This window comes from Hypanus sabinus, chromosome X2 (assembly GCF_030144855.1).
Source record: "Hypanus sabinus isolate sHypSab1 chromosome X2, sHypSab1.hap1, whole genome shotgun sequence".
Lineage (NCBI taxonomy): Eukaryota > Metazoa > Chordata > Chondrichthyes > Myliobatiformes > Dasyatidae > Hypanus > Hypanus sabinus.
In genome coordinates, this window is record NC_082739.1 from 12,549,572 (window position 1) to 12,568,314 (window position 18,743).

General features: G+C 38.6%; 1 protein-coding gene across 2 annotated transcripts in view; it reads left to right on the forward strand.

Moving 5' to 3' along the window:
- ddx6 (DEAD (Asp-Glu-Ala-Asp) box helicase 6) overlaps positions 1 to 13,355 on the forward strand; it is a 39,381-nt gene extending 26,026 nt beyond the window's left edge. For both annotated transcript variants that reach the window (XM_059956960.1, XM_059956959.1), the window contains exons 9-14: positions 1,745 to 1,873; positions 2,453 to 2,569; positions 3,000 to 3,063; positions 5,820 to 5,921; positions 6,285 to 6,475; positions 8,405 to 13,355. In XM_059956960.1, coding sequence (XP_059812943.1) covers positions 1,745 to 1,873; positions 2,453 to 2,569; positions 3,000 to 3,063; positions 5,820 to 5,921; positions 6,285 to 6,460 — 588 coding nt within the window. In that variant the 3' untranslated portion in view covers positions 6,461 to 6,475; positions 8,405 to 13,355. The remainder of the gene's footprint in view (positions 1 to 1,744; positions 1,874 to 2,452; positions 2,570 to 2,999; positions 3,064 to 5,819; positions 5,922 to 6,284; positions 6,476 to 8,404) is intronic.
- The last annotated feature ends 5,388 nt before the right edge of the window (positions 13,356 to 18,743 follow it).

An 18,743-nucleotide genomic window follows, 5' to 3' on the forward strand; every position in this document is an offset into this window, starting at 1 on the left:
CTTGGTTCGCCTAATGGCTTAATATAGGGGATGATAGCCCCCGGCCCGGCCAAGCTTAAAAAAATCATCTCATTTGGGTGGATGCTTTGAGATGTGTCCCCTGTTACAAATCAGTACCACGAAATAACAAACAGTGCACTATGCGATTCAACAATTGAGCTTTATAATTCTTAATTTGACTATATGGTTAGTAAAGAAACAAAAAAAAAGGGCCCATTCTCATGAAACAGTTTAACGCGCAAACGTTGGAGCTCGCCGATAAGGCCATTCATTCACCATCGACCTCCGATCGTTGCTGATCTTTGGACCCCTGCTCCAAGCCCACTCTGGTGGTCTACCAACTCTCCATTCACTTCTTCTCTCCTCATCTCTCCCTCAAATCGCTGCTCCCAGACACACAAGAGAGAACAATATCCCACTCATTGGCTGACATGCCCTGTTATCTCTAGTTATAACTCAAACATTGCTGCTTCAAAGAAACCATTACCTTTGCAGTGGAACATTACAGAGAAGCCATTACATTAGCAGTGAAATCTTACAACGTGTTAACATGTGCAACAACATTAGCTGTACATTGCCTCATTAGCACATGACATGGAATAATTCTGTGGTTCTGCTTTCTGTCTAACTGCTTAAATTTTCCTTAACAGGAGGTTTTTACTCCTATGTTAGCACCAGTGTGTCCCACAACTTTGGCTGCTCACCTTCTTTCAGAATGTTCTGTGCCCTTGACTAAAGAGTCCCATCATATTGTTCAGCTAGTCCTCCCTCGACTGGCCCTGCTATACTAATCAGCCAGTTGCAGTGCCACTGATCTGGCTGCTGCTGTTATTTTCTTCAGCAAGGCTATTTTCAACTACCTATCTTCCCCCCCCCCCCCACCTCCAAAAACCAAGTGTTTATCCAACATCTTTGATTTTTTTTTTGAGTCACACACAAATTCTATGCTACTTGTCAGACTCCCACCTATCTGACCGGAAGTGTGATCATCTCCCTTAATCGTCTCTAACGCTCACTGCTTCCTGTATGCTCCTTGATGAGTCCAGCTGCTGTTCTGTCCAATTCACGTGATCGTCCAGAAGTAATAAACTACTGCTAACATTACTGCGTAGTCTACTTTTCACATCCATAATTGCACATTTGCACTAAATTTTGATATTTGAGATCAACTGATGTCTCAGACTATATGCTATTTCTGTCTGATTGCTATTTTTTTAAAGCCCTTTTCTGTGGGGTGGGAAATCTTGAAGGTATTTTGTGTGAAACTTATATGTACATCCTGCTTTTTACAAAAAATATTGTCAACATTCATGGCAGTTTTCTCTGTATTCTCTAAACTTATTGTATGTTTTTCTAAATGTCATAAAAGTTGTTTAAATATCTCAAAAGGAAATGTAAGTTGTTCAATACATAACATGCAAGTTCTTCATTAGCATTTAGTTTCTTGTCAAAATGTAACTATAAAAATGTGTTACTGATTTGTAGTTTAAGGGTAGTGAAGGATGTCCTTCAGCTAATTATCCTATTTTCTTCCTGTGTGCAAATAGTTGAATAAAGCTGCATGTTATGAGAACACTTCAAATCTGATGTAAGCAACTAAAAAAAGGTCTACCAGTGATTTTTAGTTTGATCAAGTTTCTGTTTTGTGTTAATGGCTTAAGACTCTTTCAAGCTCCATTATTGCATGATTCTTCTGACTTTAAGATCATCTCGAGCATGAAACACTATTTTCTCCTCTTGGCAGAATTCACATCTACAGAAACCATATGAAATTAACTTGATGGAAGAGCTGACATTGAAAGGTGTAACTCAGTACTATGCCTATGTTACAGAACGGCAGAAAGTGCACTGTCTCAACACGCTCTTTTCTAGGGTAAGTGGATTTAAGTGTTGGATTTTTAACATTTAAAAAGTAGTTTAAACTTTGGCTACATTGGTGATATAACATAGCAATAGGCCTTGTAGCTAAACATATTTTGGCTGAAATTGAAGTTTGGGTTCTAGGCATGAATGCCAAATGAAAGCTATTATCCAATACGTTATTTACGGCCTGTTCAAGGTGATTTTGTTTTAATGTAGGGCAGAGAAATCTGGTTTCATCATCGATAAGTGTTGCCTCTAACACACTTAGCAAAGCTTTTCCACCTGCAATCATATTCAAAATCGGATTTTTTTCTAAGTTCTTGCAGTGAATCAGTTATTAAATATGCTATGCATGAAATTGCTTGGTACAAGAAACTTCTGAGGTGATGTTGGCATTCTGTGCCCTCAGGTCTGGCAATGGTCTGTGTGTCTTTTGCCCCCTTTTTAAAGAGCATCATTGGCTGCATCTCCAGGTGATTATTAAATTGAAGAATGAGAGCTGAGAAAGTGAAAGAAGGCAGTCATCATTGAGGTTTTGTATTTGCAAAATCGTCTTAAATTGTACTAAGTTTTTTTTTATTACTTTCAGCTTCAGATTAACCAGTCAATTATATTCTGCAACTCTTCCCAGCGAGTAGAGCTGCTGGCCAAGAAAATCTCTCAGTTGGGTTATTCCTGCTTCTACATTCATGCTAAAATGAGGCAGGTGAGTTTAAAAAGTGCAGACAGAAGAAATTAATTAATTATCAATTCAGAGAAATAGATAAATTTTGCTGCTCGGTAATATTTGCTTAAATAATTGCTTGTCTCCAGTGTTGTCAGGAATTTGTGATATACCATTTTTGCATACTGTATGTTGTATCATCTTACGGTATAGAATGGAAGGAGAAATTAATTTCATTTAACAAAAGATGAGGGTGGGGTGGAAAACCTGGAACCCATTCAATTCAGAATTAAGTCCAAATTTTGGGTTTCATCTTTGCCCCTACTCCACACACACACACACACACGCACACTTTATTTTTGAATTGAATTACTTATTAAATGTACTGACAATGTAAGATATACACACAATCCTATGTGTTATAGAGTGGCGGTCATAAGCTAAATGGTGATTTGTCCGTTATTTTTGACAGGAACATCGTAACCGTGTGTTCCATGACTTTAGAAATGGAATGTGTCGCAATTTGGTTTGCACTGGTAGGTATTAATAGTTGTAGGTGTGCACTTTTTGGCAGGCCACTCTTTGTTTTTGTGAACCTGTATGCTTTAATATCATTCTACACGCACAATCAGATTTCATAGTTTCCCAACTGGAAGGGGAAAAGAGTCATATTTCTCTACATGCAATAAATACTGTTTGATCACCTTGGGTGTACCTGAAAATCTAGTTTGTAGGCCCTTCCTTATTCACTCCCAAACAATTAATCAATTTGGCATGTTATGCAGGTGGTGATAACAGATTCATTTTATACAAGTAAATTGAGGATGCAAGATATTGGTTATAAATTAGCTTTATTAAATTTTTGAAATCCATAAATAATTATATGACAGCAATTCTATGCAAGTAGTGTGGGTTGGAGACAAACAACTACCTACTCCAGTGATTTCCAGTTTTTTTTTAAAACTTGACTTTAAAATACATCTGTGTGATGTATATACAGTGCCTTGCAAATGTATTCAGAAACCATGGCTATTTTCAAATTTTGCTCTTGTATTCAAAATTTTAAAAATTTAAGTAGGATTTTTTAAACTAATCTATAAAATGTTGTGCATCATGTTAAATCAAAAGGAAAAACTCAAACCTGTCAACAATTTAATAATTTCAATTCACCTGATTGTTAATGTAGAAAATTTGGGGGGTCACCTGTTTTCAATGAATTCATAAGAATAAATACACCCCCCCTCAAAGGTCAAACAGCATTGGAGATTTTTCAACAGACCAAACCAAAATGAAGATAAAGTGCATTCAAGGCAAGTCAGTGAAATGATAATAGAGAAGCACAAACCAGGGGAAGGCTATAAGACCATCTCAAAGGCACTGAACCCGACCATCATGAAAAAGTGCGGAAACTATGAAAGCTACAGCCACACTGATGAGGTCAAGCTGCGCTCTAAACTTTTTTGCTGGAGAAGAATGGCACTCCTAAGAGGCTACTGTGATGCCAGCAGTCACTCTGGGCTAAAGATGAATTTCATGGCTCCACAATCTATGGCTTTCTACAAAAAGGGTATTTGTCAATGTGTGGCAAGGAAGAAGCCCTGGCAAAGCATATCCTTGCCTGTAAACACTTTGCAAAGTGTCACTTAGAAGCTGCTTTATATATGTGGAAGAAGGTCTTGTGTTCAGATGAGATTGAACTGGAACTTTTTGGCCTCAAAGTGAAGCAGTACATGTGATATAAATGTAATACTGTTCATCAGCCAGGTAACACCATCCCTGCTAAAGTATGGTGGAGGTAGCATAATGCTATTGGGATGCTTTTCAGCATCAGGGACTGGAAATCTGGTCAGGATTCCAAGGTTTCAAAGTTACATTTAAAGTCAGAAAAATGTATACAATACACATTCTGAAATGCTTTTTCTTTGCATCCATCCACCCACAAAAACAGAGGAGAGCCCCAAAGAATGAATGACAATTAAATGTTAGGACCCCAAAGTCTCACTCCTGCGCATAAGCAGCAGCCAGCAACAATCCCCCACCACACCAGCAAATTAAAAAAGCATTGGCACCTACCACCAAGCACTGGAGTGTGAGCAAAGCAACAGTAAATACAGACTTGCAGTTACCCCAAAGACTACATTGTTCACCCGGCATGGAGGTGTCTCCGTTTTCACAGTGACGGGAGGAGGCATAACAAACAACTTGCTGGTTTACGGTGTTAAAAATTCAGTTACATCGCCTTTTTTTTTAGCTCTGTGCCCAAAGATCTTGAGTCTGGGCACACAGCCGTAGATATTCAGACGGCACACAGGTCTCCTGCTGTGACACCAACCCTTGAACCACCCATCTCCAGAACCTCGAGACCCTAGGCCTCCAAAGCCAAGCTGGACTCTCAGGCCAAGCCCTTGGTGTGCCGAACAGCGGTCAGTTATGAAACCCCGAGAGCAGGTCCCATTCCCGCAAAGAACCGTAGTCAGCATGTGACTCCAGGTCGGGGTCTTCAAAAGAAACCCGAGAGGGAAAAATTGAGATATCAAAGATGGAATTACAGCTGTTTCCGTAGATTCAAGCAAAGGAGTTGCTGTTTTGCACCATCGTCGCTCCTCCTCCAATTGATGGGAAGATGAGTGCTGCTAAAGAGGCACCCTGGTGGATTTAAAAACCTGCTAACCTCTGCCAGAAAGCTTAAACTGGAGAAGAAGTTTGTCTTTCAACAGGTCAACGACCCAAAGCACACTACCAGATCAACCACTGAATGGTGTTCATTGAAGTAATTTGATGTCCTTGTGTGGCCCAGAGTCCTGAACTTGACCTCATTCAACATTTTGGGCAAGACCTCAAGATTGCCGTCCCCATTGCTCCCCAACTAACTTGAGCAATTTTGCAAGGAGGAATAACAAATCTTGCTCCATCTCATTGTGCAAAGCTAATTGGGGATTATCCAAAAATACTACTGGCTGTAATAGCTGCAGGAGTTGGTTCAACTAAGTACTAAGCAAAGTAGGATGAATACTTTTGAGCTGCTGACATTTCAGTTTTTCAGTTTTTAGTTCTTCATGCTTTACAATGCTCCCTGTTTTTTTGGGGGGGGGGGCGGGAAAGGAGCATGTGATTCACAAATAAAAATTCTCAGTTTAAATTGATCAAAATCCCTGGTTGTAATACTTAATTAGGTGGAGAAAGGGTTGGGGGCTGAATACTTTTACAGGGCACTGAAATAATGGATTAGATTCATTTTCCATGTGTGCCTACCACTTCTTTCCATTTCTTAGACTTTTCTTCCCCCCCCCAGATCTGTTCACTCGTGGTATTGATATCCAAGCTGTGAATGTTGTAATAAATTTTGATTTCCCAAAGATTGCGGAGACCTACCTACATCGCATTGGCAGATCAGGTGAGAATGTACCTTATTATTTTACTTCATAATTGCAGCTTGGCAATGCAGTAATTCTCAGGTTATCATGTACTCAGGACAACCCTTGACCATTGTCTTCTAGTGTCTGCATGTTGCCTTGTGGAATATTTATGTTTTGTGTGTACATGCAACACCCTGGTTCAGTAATGTGATTATAAAAATTGTGTAAATTCAGTATTTTCTGACATTGGTCATAATATTCCAACCTGTTGAATTAATTGCCACCAAAAGGAAAGCAAATTGAGTGGATTTTTTAATGTTCTTGTTCTTGGAGAAGAATGCTGAAATTCAACAATTGATTATTCATTACAATTTTTAAAAATGTTTATTTGTTGTTTTCAGGAAGGTTTGGTCATCTGGGCCTTGCCATCAATCTAATCACATATGATGACCGCTTTAATCTGAAAGCCATTGAGGAGCAGCTTGGAACAGAGATCAAGCCCATCCCTGGCAGCATTGATAAAAGTCTGTATGTTGCAGAATACCACAGTGAGCCAGATGGAGAGGATAAACAGTAACTTCAAACTAAATTGGTTAGTAACTAAATTGACAGCACCCACTCAGTAGTTATCAGACATTACACTATTAAGCAGCTTCATTTAAATTTGGAATTGATTGTTGAGTTGTGCACTCTGTTATTTGTCCCAATAATTATTAAGCTTCAAAAGTCTCTTGTGCCATCTGGGATCTGTATCTAAAGGAACAAGCTACAGATCTATTCTCCTTTCCTGTAAGAATTCCTGTTACTGTGGCAGATAAGATAACTTTATAGTCATCTTGTCTTTCTATTTTGGCTTGTCACACTTCAACCATGACTTTTTGCCTTGTTTTCCACTGCCCACTCAAGGTTTGTAAATTTTGCTCAGATCTCTACATTGCTTTGCTATCTTGGCCTTTGTACCAATTGACTAACAATTCTTCATGATTTGACACTTCATCTTAATTTGTAACTTGTCTTCCTAACCTTGCTTTTCCATGTAATCTCAATCCATACACACAGTCAATTCAGTGATCTTGGTAACTTCATTTTATGCTCGGGGTTATATTTCTGATCGATTCCTTGCATTGTTTCACCTTTCTCTTTCCAATTTGTATTTCTTTCAAAATTAGGCTAACATTTGTTGCCAACATCATATTCTTGAAGCTGCTGTTCTCTCAATCAAACTATTGCCTTTTTCTCTACTGAAAATTTCACACCTCTTTTCCAGTTCCAAAGACTGCAGATAACTGTATTTGACAAGACCATGGAATGCAGAGATAACTTAGAGTTTCCTCTGTTGCTAACAATTTGCTTCCTCTGCCACATCTGCAATAAGTTCCTTGAAGTCAATCATAAAAGATTTGAATCCATCTGATCAGCTGGTGTGTCCTTCTGACAAATATCCCATCACTTGCCTAAAGAACTTTTTCTTTCTCCCAATTCATGTTGCCTGGAAGACCCAACTCTTGTTCCCTAATCCTGCTGTCTATTGGTGATTGTGGTTGTGTTGCTAATGTTTTTCTGTGCCTCCTTCCTGAATTTCTGTCATGCTTCTCTTCACCACCCCCCCCCCCAAACAAAACATGCTGCATTGTATCCCTCCCTTCTCCAATTCTATCACAATGGTGGATTAATAGCTTGAAGCTGCTGTCTTTGCCTGGTGTTTTAATGAGCTTTGCAATTCAGATAGCTAATTGTAGGGGGGTGGGGTGGAGATGCCTCTACCAAAGGAGGTATAAGGCGCTCCTTCCCTCTACTAGCCTGCAGGTTACCCTTGAACAAGGCGTAGCACCTTACCAGGTTCATATGAAGCCATGGGAGCAGGTGGTGGATGGTCATATGAGCAGCTGGTGCATATCACAAGTCCTGGTTATGTGATCACTGATGCCAGGCAAACAATCTCTGAAGAGTACTGATAATGGCTGGAGTCACCCGTCTTGTACAGACACTACTCAGAAGAAGGCAATAAAAACAAAACTTCTGTAGAAAAAATGGTCAGGGAAAGACCATGCTCATCATGTCATACAACATAGCATATACTGAGCAAATTGTATTGAGTTTTTTAAGTGCTTAAACTGTATCTAGGTATTCTACGTATTTTTCTAATTCTGGTCAAGATGTTGACTTAAGTGGGACATTGCATTGCTGTAGGATTTGACACTCTTAAAGTTAAATGTGATGAACTGTGGCATTTACCAGTATTGTGAGGAAACTCTTCACCCTGCAAATGATGAATCTATGGAATTTTCCACCACAGAAAGTAGAAGCCAAAACACCAAGTATAGTAGATGATACATTTCTCATTGTTAAAGAGCATGGGAGAAGGAGAGAATGGTACTTCAGAGCTTGATTACCCAGTATTTGTATTGAATGGTGGAGCAAGCACAAATAATTGGCTCATTTCTTCTCTTAATAGTGATTACTTAAAATCATCATGTCATTCCCTTTTTGAAGAAGCTAACACTTGTTTTTGTATCCTCAGGCCAGATCACAGAATACAGAAACTGAAGATTATTTTTGCCTGTTCTGGAACACATCATTTCTTGGGATACCCTTCTCTTTTCTTTGTCTAAGACAACACCAAATCCCCATCCATTTTCCTTTGGCACAAAGTGTAGTTCCTGATTTGTGAAGGACCATTTCTTCCTAAGCTCAATAGTTTGCACTGTGTGCAGGGAGTGGACAACTATTGCACTAACTGGCACGGGAGATCTAGATTAAAGCAGCATTGAAGAGCTGAACTGAACAGTGAACAGCACACTTTGTTACCTGTTTTCTTTTCTTTCTTTTTTCTTTTACTCTTTTTTGTTTTTTGCTGAAGCCACTGACCAGGATATTCATCTGATGGCTTCTCAACTTCTCCCAGTGCATGTACTCGTCAGTCTTAGGCTACAAAGTTTTTATGGTATTTGTATAAAGTGCCTTAAGGTGATGCAGGACCATATAAATACCATCCCTACGTTACAGTCATCCATCATTTAGCGGGGGGGGGGGGGGGGTGTTTTGGGGGGGATGCAACTCAGACTTGTATGACATTAACTTCATCTGTTTCCATTGGTGAGAGTAAAATGGAATGTATTGGTGGGGGGGGAGTGAGTAATCTGGAAGATTTTAGATATTTTTAATTTTTGGAAGGGACTATTTTCTTGGAGAAGTTGAGCTGGAACTCCAGATGAGATGTCATCTTGATGTATATATGTTAAATATGTTGGGGCTAATTTTGTTGCATTTGCACTCAGAAGGAAAGCTTGCATTGTGCATTTTAATTTTGTTCATGGAGGTTGCCCAGAAGTCTCCAAGCATGACCCTAGCAGAACACTAAGAATCCTACACTTTCCCCATCCTCCACCTTTTAGACTTGAATGTAGACTGTTCTGCAGCAACTGCACTTGGACTCGAGGAAACTTCTATACACAGGCGTCCATTTTCCTTCTGACAGCAAGATGAAGTGTGTCCCACAAAAAGATTGATGTGTATACACTTGTAAACATGTAAATACGTTTTTTCTATCATCTTGTTACCTTTGATAAAATAATTAGTTACTGGGGCTGGAAGGAAATGGGTAACATGTTGCTGTGAACTAAAGCTGTGAAGGGCACTGTTGCATGCAGCACCAACATCATTGCTATTTTCTGTTAACTTGTGTAAATACATCAAGCAATCTATAGTTAGAAGTTGATAACATGCAACACAATCTCCATTTATGAATTGAAATGTTTGCATACAGCAACAAATCCTTTACTGACCTGATTGTGCTGAAGTGCTTAGTAATGAGGTTTTTACATTATTTCTTTTCCAGTGCCCCCTCTGTTCCGTTCACTTCCTTTGACTCCCCAAGGAAAAGGTACCATCTAGTTATGAAGCAGAAGCAAAAACAAAACAGCTTTTGACCTAATTTAAAAAAAAATTAGCCAGCTAAAATGCAAACCTAACAGAAGCCTTAAATTACTGGAAACCAAAAAAAAGGGGAGAAATGGGTGGAAAAATTGTACTGGTGACTACAGTACTTCTACTCATTTTGCCATCCATCCATTTGAGTCTTCAAGTGATCAGAACAACTAGTTTTTATTAGGGTATATGCATTGTATTTTTTTTTGTAACTATCATAATCTCCAACTTTATCTTTTGTCTTATCCAGTGAATTGGAATTCATGTTGATTATTGACTTGAAGGGAAACAAATAAGAAGCTCCCAATTACCAAATCCACTTTCTCTGCACTTTGTTACACTTTTGAAGAACTGGCTTTGTTTCATGCAGCAGCAAGGTTGTTTAATCACTCTTTTTTTTAAGATTAGAGCTTGGCACAGTTGAAAGCATAGAGAGATAGTATGAGGGGCTCGTTACTTTAATCCAATATGAGAATAAAAGTAATGTTCCCATTACTTAATGGAAGTCAGTTATGACATGCAGAAGTAGGTCCCTGCTGCACTTGACTTCCAGTTCTTGGATATGTTCATGAAGAAATATGTATATTTATGTTAGTTGCACCTACTGAATAAATCTAGGAGTTTATTTGGGCACAAAATTATCTATAATTTCACATCTTCCTTGCCCAGTCTGCCCATTATATCGGCCTCATCCTGTTCATAAAGCAAGTTTTATGCTAAGATTTGTCTAGATAACAATAGAACCATGCCTATAGAACTGTAAAAATGTTGATAGGATGCCATTGCATTTACTTTTGAACCCTTTTGAGTACTGGTAATGGTATTGTATCTAAAATGTTCAAGATTTTCCATGGGTGTTATGCTAATAGATCTATGACTATTTAAATATTCTTGGTGATCTGACTTGTACATTGAAGAACGTAGTTGGGTTTTTTCCCTGAACTTGAATAACTAATCTTTGCGTTGTTGCCTGTTGCTGTGCCCTTCACAGTGTACTGGTAGTTTGGCCTGATGTACAGGCAGTGTGAAGCAATGGGTCAGAAAATATTGTTAGTATCCTCCAGCCTGAGTAACAGCTGTCTCAGAGGCACCTGTATTTCTAACCAACTTCTGCACTTACAAACCATATTAATTTGTGTTTGAAATGCACAATCATTCTGGAAGAATCCTTTTCAGTTCTCAAGTTCTGCCTGTCAAAGGTTATTAAGCTGTTTGTTCCTGGCCCTATGGAATTTTCCACTAGCTGTGTGTTGAAGACCAGGGCAGAAAACAATGCTGTTTGGGCACTTTGAAAGGAATTCTCTTTAAAATTGAATCTACTGTTAATTGAAACTGGCAAACGCCCATGGGTCTATAAATCCTGGAGTTGACTTCTATGGAGTGTTGGATTGCTGGTGATTCATCCTTGTGAAATTCCAAATTAGTTAAGTTGTATGGTGGTGTCCCAATGGTGAACCATTGGATTCTTCACTTAATTCCCTTCTTTGAAATGAACATCCATTTCGCAAGTACTTGGGAATTGGTTTGAAAGAGTGCAGAAGTAGTTCAGGACTAGAATCCATTACTAAGTGTAATCCATACGTAAATAGGCACCTTGCACTGGGAGTGCAATAAACAATTTGTGCTTTGTATTGCCAACTATTTGTTACTGGTATTTTTAAGTTTTAACAAATTTGCCCCTGCATTTTGAAAAGTAAAATTCTAGATGTGTACAGGTGCCTCTCAGACAGACATCCACTTTGTTAATGTGCAAAAATTATAGGGTTTACAAGGTTTAAAATGCTGTAAGATAAGTCTCAGTAGCAGAAAGCTGTGTTAATGGAAAGACTTGAGCATGGGTACCAGCTGTGTAAACACCTCTAGTTCTACAGGTACTTCATTTTTAAAAACAGCTACTATTGTGGCACGTTGGTATTAGAGTGGGTGCAAGGAGAAATTGACCAAAAGTAGCATGTTGCTCTTGTACTGCGGCTTTCTTCATCCACAATTTAAAAAGAGGGGATTGTTCCACACACTTACTTCCCACCTTGTATATAAAATCAGATGGCAGTGTGCACATCAGATGCAAAGCTTGTGTTGGACTTTGAGCATATACACTGCCATCATTAACAAACAAGCCTGGTGCCATGGTTTAACAATCTCTTCTGAAGCACAGACAAGTTGGAAATGTGTAGTAGTATTAATGCTTGGAGCCCCCTTTTTAAGGGTTGGCACTTAACTGTACTATCTCCTTCATAGCTACAGGTGTTGGTGGCTATCAGGGGATAGAAGACCATGTCGGAGTATACAAACTTGTTTGATATAGGGAAAGATGCTTTGTTTCCATTGTTGAGTGTGTAATCAGATCTCCGCCTCAACAATGATTTTTTTTCTTATTTGTAAGCCAGGAAAAAGCAGTTAACAGCAGATGCTTAGGATAAACTGCTTTAAGAACTTAGTAGTTTACAGCTCTTTTTTTTTAAAGGTGTCTTCACTAAGTAGTCATCTTTAGAAGAATTGTTTAAAAGGGTTGTGCTGTATATACTAAATTCTTCAAAGCAGTGACTGGCTCAAGAATTTTATAATTTTTTTGGGAGGGTGGGACAACTTTTTAATGTTTATAGAATGAGATGAAAGCATCTTTCCCGTATTCTCCACAGAAATGTTTCTGATGTGTGAAGTCACAGTTTGGCTTGCAGTATCATCAATAAGCCCTTCACACATGAGGTGACAGTCATCTCATTCTATTTATATATGTGGATTGGGTGGGTGAATCTGCTGTTCTGAGGACTACATCTGCATAGAAAGTGAGCACTTTAGACCTGACATACCTGTAGTGTGATAAGTGAGGAAATTTCACAAGTCACTCTGGGTGACTTCATGTGGCCATCTGACAAAGACAGTTTGTTATTTACTCTAAAATGTTCAGTTGCTTTAATAATTGGGTGTCTTTTTTTTTCAGTTCTCTTCTTCCCCCCCCCCCCCCTCACTTTGAAGAGGTGATGGAGCTCTTTTCATTGTGCAGATGTTGTCCTTGGGAGGGTCTGGGGTTGGTCAGGGTCAAGAGTTACTGAAATAATTCCATATGCATATATATGGATTGTTACCAAAGGGTAAGGGGAGTTGTGAGTTTGGGTTTAAAAACAAATTTAAAAAAAAAAACCTGTTCCATTTCAGTGTTCAAGAAAAACTTGATGTTTCCCCAATTTGAACAAAGTTCCATAAAATGGTGTCTTAAATAAAAACATAAGTTAAACCTATTACAGTAAGGATACTGAAATGATAGGACTGTTAAGTGGTAACACATGAAAATGAATAGTGTTACAAGTTTGAAGCAGAGTCTACTTTAAAAACAATTGATTTGGTTTCCTATAATGAGTTAATTGGCTTTGAATGTTCCAGTGAAATAAAAATAACTTCACTTTTCAAACCAGAACTTTTCTTTAAAGCTGATGTTATATGGTTCGGTTGTGACGAGATATGGATGCTTATTCAGAAAGAGTTAATTGTTTAGAGAAAGCTACAGAGTTGTGTTTTCATTTCAATAAAAAGTCACTGGAATCTAATTGTGTATGTGTGATTTGATTGACATGCATAAAACTGAATAAGAAAACTTGTAATGCCTTGGTATGCAGTAGAAAATCAAGGTTTCAATGTTTGGCCTGTACGTTGGTGACAATCTGAGCATTTGAAGTGCTATTTACATTCATTGTGGATTTGAAAAGTAAGATCTATTTGAATCTCTGCCTGTTAATGAATAAGCTGAGACTCAGTCATACGATTGAATAACAAGTTGAAATGATTGGTAGTGACCTAATTCCTAATTCCTAATCAGGAACCAGCATGAAAGAAAAATGGGTTGAAATTGGGTCTATACATTTTTTTAACAGGTTCAAGTCATGTAATTTTTCAAAACAATTGTTTTCAACACTATTCCTCTTGACCCCACCACCAACAAAAAGTCTTAATTTTGAAAAAAAATTAATTGTAATTTTTACGTCATTATTCCTAACATATTAACCCTTGTTTTAACTTGCTATTATTGTGTAAATTGAAAAATATTCTTTGGTTTTATTTGTTTTTGTGTAGCTGTTGTTTAATTATGTGAATACCTTTCATGGGAGAATACAGCTAAGAGTATGATATGCAGACTTGTGCATAATTTGCAGAACATCTGGCGAAGGGAAGAAGTGTGTAAATCTCATTTTGTAGCACGACATCTGTTCTGAGGAGACTTATTTGAAATTGCAGGTCTTTATGACTCTTTGGAATCAGAAAGCTGCAAACAGTAATTGTTTACATTACGAAGCACAGCAAGTAGCTTAATGAGTGCTCAAAGCAAAGAATGTAGACCTGTCTCTTGCGATTAGTTGTGTCAATGGGAGCATTTGTCATGTAAAATGGATGAAGCAAGTCTGGTGGACTAAAACTTCATAAGTTTAAAGCCACCCTTTAATAATACCTGATACATATTCTATTTACCTATCTCTTGAACAAATTCACTTGTTATCCAAAGAATGAACCTGAACTAGCTGGAGGTTGTTGTCACTATAAATTACTGACACAATGTGTTCTTGAGTGTAGGAGTATACAGTCTGAATCAGGTCTTGCTGCAGGGTTCCTTGGATTGAAAAATTAAATACAGTAACATTATACTCCTGGGCTGCAGAAAAGATACAGGTGGAGAAACGACTTAACTTAAACCTAATGGCTTTTCTTGCTTGAGAATAGAGCTGCACCTTGGGTCAGTTCTCCAGTCATTTTTTTTTTAACAAAAATGAAAAAAATAGATTATTAAATGTCATTCCTTAAGATCCAGAAGGTTCTTTGGAAGTCAAAAATGAGGCATAGATCTTGTGATTATCATTTTGTTAGGTGTTCAAACAAGAAAATAATGAAGGAGTTGTGGTTGTCATGTATTTAAAAACTAGCTCAGACTAAACTATAGGACGTTCCATTGATAAGATTCAGTGGTGTGACAGACTTCAAGAAAAAATAAGAACTGGCAAAACTTCAATTACTGTAACTTAAGTGAATTTTTACAAACATGCAATTATATAAAAATATAAGCATTAATAAAAGTCGATCCACAAGGGGGGGAAAAAACAATTTCAATTTGGACTGTTCCAACATTCTCTCCCCCACTACCTTATTGCAAATCATACATTTAGAATCATTACAGCTGAAAATTGAGAAAAACTTGCAATACCTGTGTCATGTATATAACAATCAAATTATGAGGATAAAGGCTATTTGTACAACTGACAATTCTCTGATTAGGTATACTTTAGAGAGTTTAAGCAGCTTCATTAATGTTGGTCCTTGTACAACTGATTAATATGTAAATGAAAGGCACACTAGGGCAAATATTATGACTTGTAATATCAAGTAGCCCCAGCTTATGTTTGATCCATTCAATGAAATCCCATCCATCAGATTGTATTTTTTTAAGCTGCTGCCTTACAAATCTAATCGGTCAAATCAAGTGATGTCTTCACACATCAGGTGTGTGAGTATAACATTCTTTGCCTGTAATGCCTATAACTGGGCTCTTTCTCTTCCACCCCCCCCCCCCCCACCATTAATGATTTTAAGAGTTAATCTAATGCTGTATAATTTTGGAGAACAATTTTATGCATTACAACCATTTAAGTTGTTACTTTCTAGAAGGCATCAGTCTTGTCATTGGCTTCAGCTTTAGAAAGAGTAAACCGTTTGGCTGGTTTAATGATTTACTCACTATAGTGAGTGCACTCAGTGTAGGCCATGTTACTAGAATAACTAGTCAGACCTCAATGCTTGTTGTCTTTGTTATCACCTGAGCTCACTTGCAGTGGCTAACATGTATCAGCTTACTCTTTTACTTTTCATGCTGAGTTGGTAATCAACAGCACATGTTAAGGTCCTTCCTACAGAGTACTCTTGTGTGCTTTCTTGAACAGGCCCACTCACCAGGAATCTGGATGTGTCCTCCCATTGGATCAATCCAAGCAACAGAAACCTGTTGAGAAGCTGACTAAACAGCTTGTCATCCTTCAGTACACAAATACAAAGGAGAGCAAAATGATTGTTACTCTAGGTCCGGTGCAGTGTTTTTGTTAAAGTACAACATGCATAAAGAACACACTATAAAATCAACTGCTTAAAACAATACAAGTTTTATACATTGTACCATATATACATGTGACACTGCATAATGTGTATGTGGTGGGGGTGGTAGAGTGGGTTAATGGATGGAGGTGTTTATCAGCCTGACAGCTTGGGAGAAAACTTCACTGATGGGAGTGCAACAAACAGTCCATAAGCAGGGTAAGTGGAATCCTTCGTGACATTACTGGCATCTTTTTGTATACGTGTCCTTGATGGTGGGTAGACTGGTGCTAGTAATGGGCAGTTTTGACTAGCTGTTGTAGAGCCCCCTGTCGGCTGCAGTGCAATTTCTGTACCACAGTGATGCAGCTCTCCACTGCACATCTGTATAAGGTCGTGAGTTTAAATGGTTAACTGAACTGTCTGTTAATCAGCCTCTGAGATCAATAGCTTCAGGTAGTGACGTGGGTCACTCTGTTCCCACCTTAAATGGGCTTAATTTAGTCTTTGGTGGTGGTCTGATGCTACATAGTAAACCCTCTTTGTAGTACTTCGTTGTTGCTTGATGATCCTATTTATTAGTTCCACTTGTCCTGATGGATGTGGACAATGGAGGGACTATTCTATAGTCATTATTCAACATAATTCCTGGCAAACTCTTCCAGTGAAGTGTCCCCTTTGGTCAGAGTCAATGTGACATGGTAATCCCCTTCTAGGAATGTAGTTCTTGAGAGTTTCTGCCGTGTATGTGGTAATGATTTTTTTTTGTTGGAATAACTTCCATCCATCTTGAAAATGTGTCCGCTGTTACCAGTGCATCTGGGTATTCTTGGCACTTTGGTAAAGAAATGTAGTCCACTTGTAAATGTAAAAACGGACAAGGTAGGACAGGAGCACTTAATTGTAGCTTTTCCACTGCTTTAGGGTTCATTTTCTGGCATGTCTTAATTCTTTAAAATGTTTGCCAAGCTTGTGCTCTGAACTTTGGATTCCACCACCATTGCGAGAATCTTGATCTTTTCCACTCCAATATATCCCAGGATGCATATCTGCTGTGCCAGATAGGAAGCAGCATGGTTGGGGCTACCAGACTGTGACTAGTGTCATGTCTTCGTACTCTACAGTTTAACTTCCCACCATTCTCCATCAGAACCATTTCTCCTTAGAGCATTGAGCTTGCATTTCTCAAATATCCTATATGTTCTTTGGGATAGAGTTCAAATTTGTTTCCATAACTTTAGTTGTCAGGTTCACTTTATCATTTTGTCCACAAACATTTCCACAGCTTTCAATTGAGTTCACTTTTACTTTTCAATACAGTCACTTCTTACAGCAATTGTATAACATTAATTCTTGTACTAACCAGTCATTCTTGATTGCTGCTGGGGGGCAGAAGATCTAATGCTTTCCCAGTGTATATGATGAATAAATTCTTCCAGGCGAGTACAGATATTGATTATAACCGACATTTCAATGACAAACTCTGCCATCGTCCCTGATGAAGATGGCAGAGTTTTTCATCAAAACGTCGGTTTTAATTGATACCTGTACCCAGCTGGAAGCCCAAGAAGAATTTATTCATTCTTGATTGGAGTTCTGCACAGCTGTAAGAAATACCCTTTGCCTCTATAAATTTCCAAAGTAATGAACAATTCCAAAAAACGTCGTGAATCCATGTGGGTGTGGGCTGAGTTTCCTTCAGCCATCTTACAGGCTACAATCAAGGTTTTCAGTTTTTCCAGTTGTGTTAAGGTAACAGGAACCATACTTCCTGATGTCAGCACTTCAGTTTCAGAAACATTACCCATCCAGCCATTTGATCTTTCAACCTGTGTGCAGAATCGCAGGCTTATCTTTGTGATGGCTTGCATTTTCATGGCATGTTGCTATACTTGTACAGACATCTTGTCATAGTCTTCTATGTTCAATGGTAACAGTACAGTTTGATTCACTAGATTTGCTTGCTGGATGATGTCAAGTGCCCCAAGAGTAATAGACCATTTGGGCTACCATGCAGCCATTGAGAGGCTACTTGGAGGCCTTGGATAGCCTCCAACCTGATGGCATGAACATTGGCTTCACTAACTTCTGTTAATGCCCCCCTCCCCATCTTACCCTATCCCTGACATATTTAGTTTCTCCCCCCTCCCCATGATCCTTTCCCTTCTCCAGCTCTGTATCACTTTTGCCAATCACCTTTCCGGCTCTCAGCTTCACCCCACTCCCTCCAGTCTTCTCCTATCATTTCGCATTTCCCCCTCCCCCTCCAACTTCCAAATCTCTTATTATCTTTCCTTTCAGTTAGTCCTGACGAAGGGTCTCGGCCGGAAACGTCGACAGCGCTTCTCCATATAGATGCTGCCTGACCTGCTGTGTTCCACCAGCATTTTGTGTGTGTTGCTTGAGAAACCCTATTCATTTTAAGTAAGATGTGTACTGAATGACAACATTGGACATTCAAAACTTGATCAAGCAATACTGGAAACAACCAGGACTGCCAGATAGATGGCTTGTACTGCTCATAAACATGGACCCCATCCTAGTGCTATATTATCCATAGGTTTTAATGAGAATCTCTTGTTCTCTCAGCTGGTTGAGAATAGGCAAAATGCCTTGCATAGTGTCAAATCCATTCCAATTTGTTTTATTTTCAACATGACCATTTTGGCAACTTCTGGTTTCAGGCCATCCATAAAAGTTGACTTCAGTGGACTTTAGATACCTCTTTTATCTTCATTTGACATTGAAACTCCTGATTAGCTCAATCATGCTGTTCATAGCATTCCTTGTATTCAGAAACATACTCAGAATTCTTTACTTGCAGTTAGAGACTGGCTGGAGAAAGATAGCTATCGGGGTCTGTT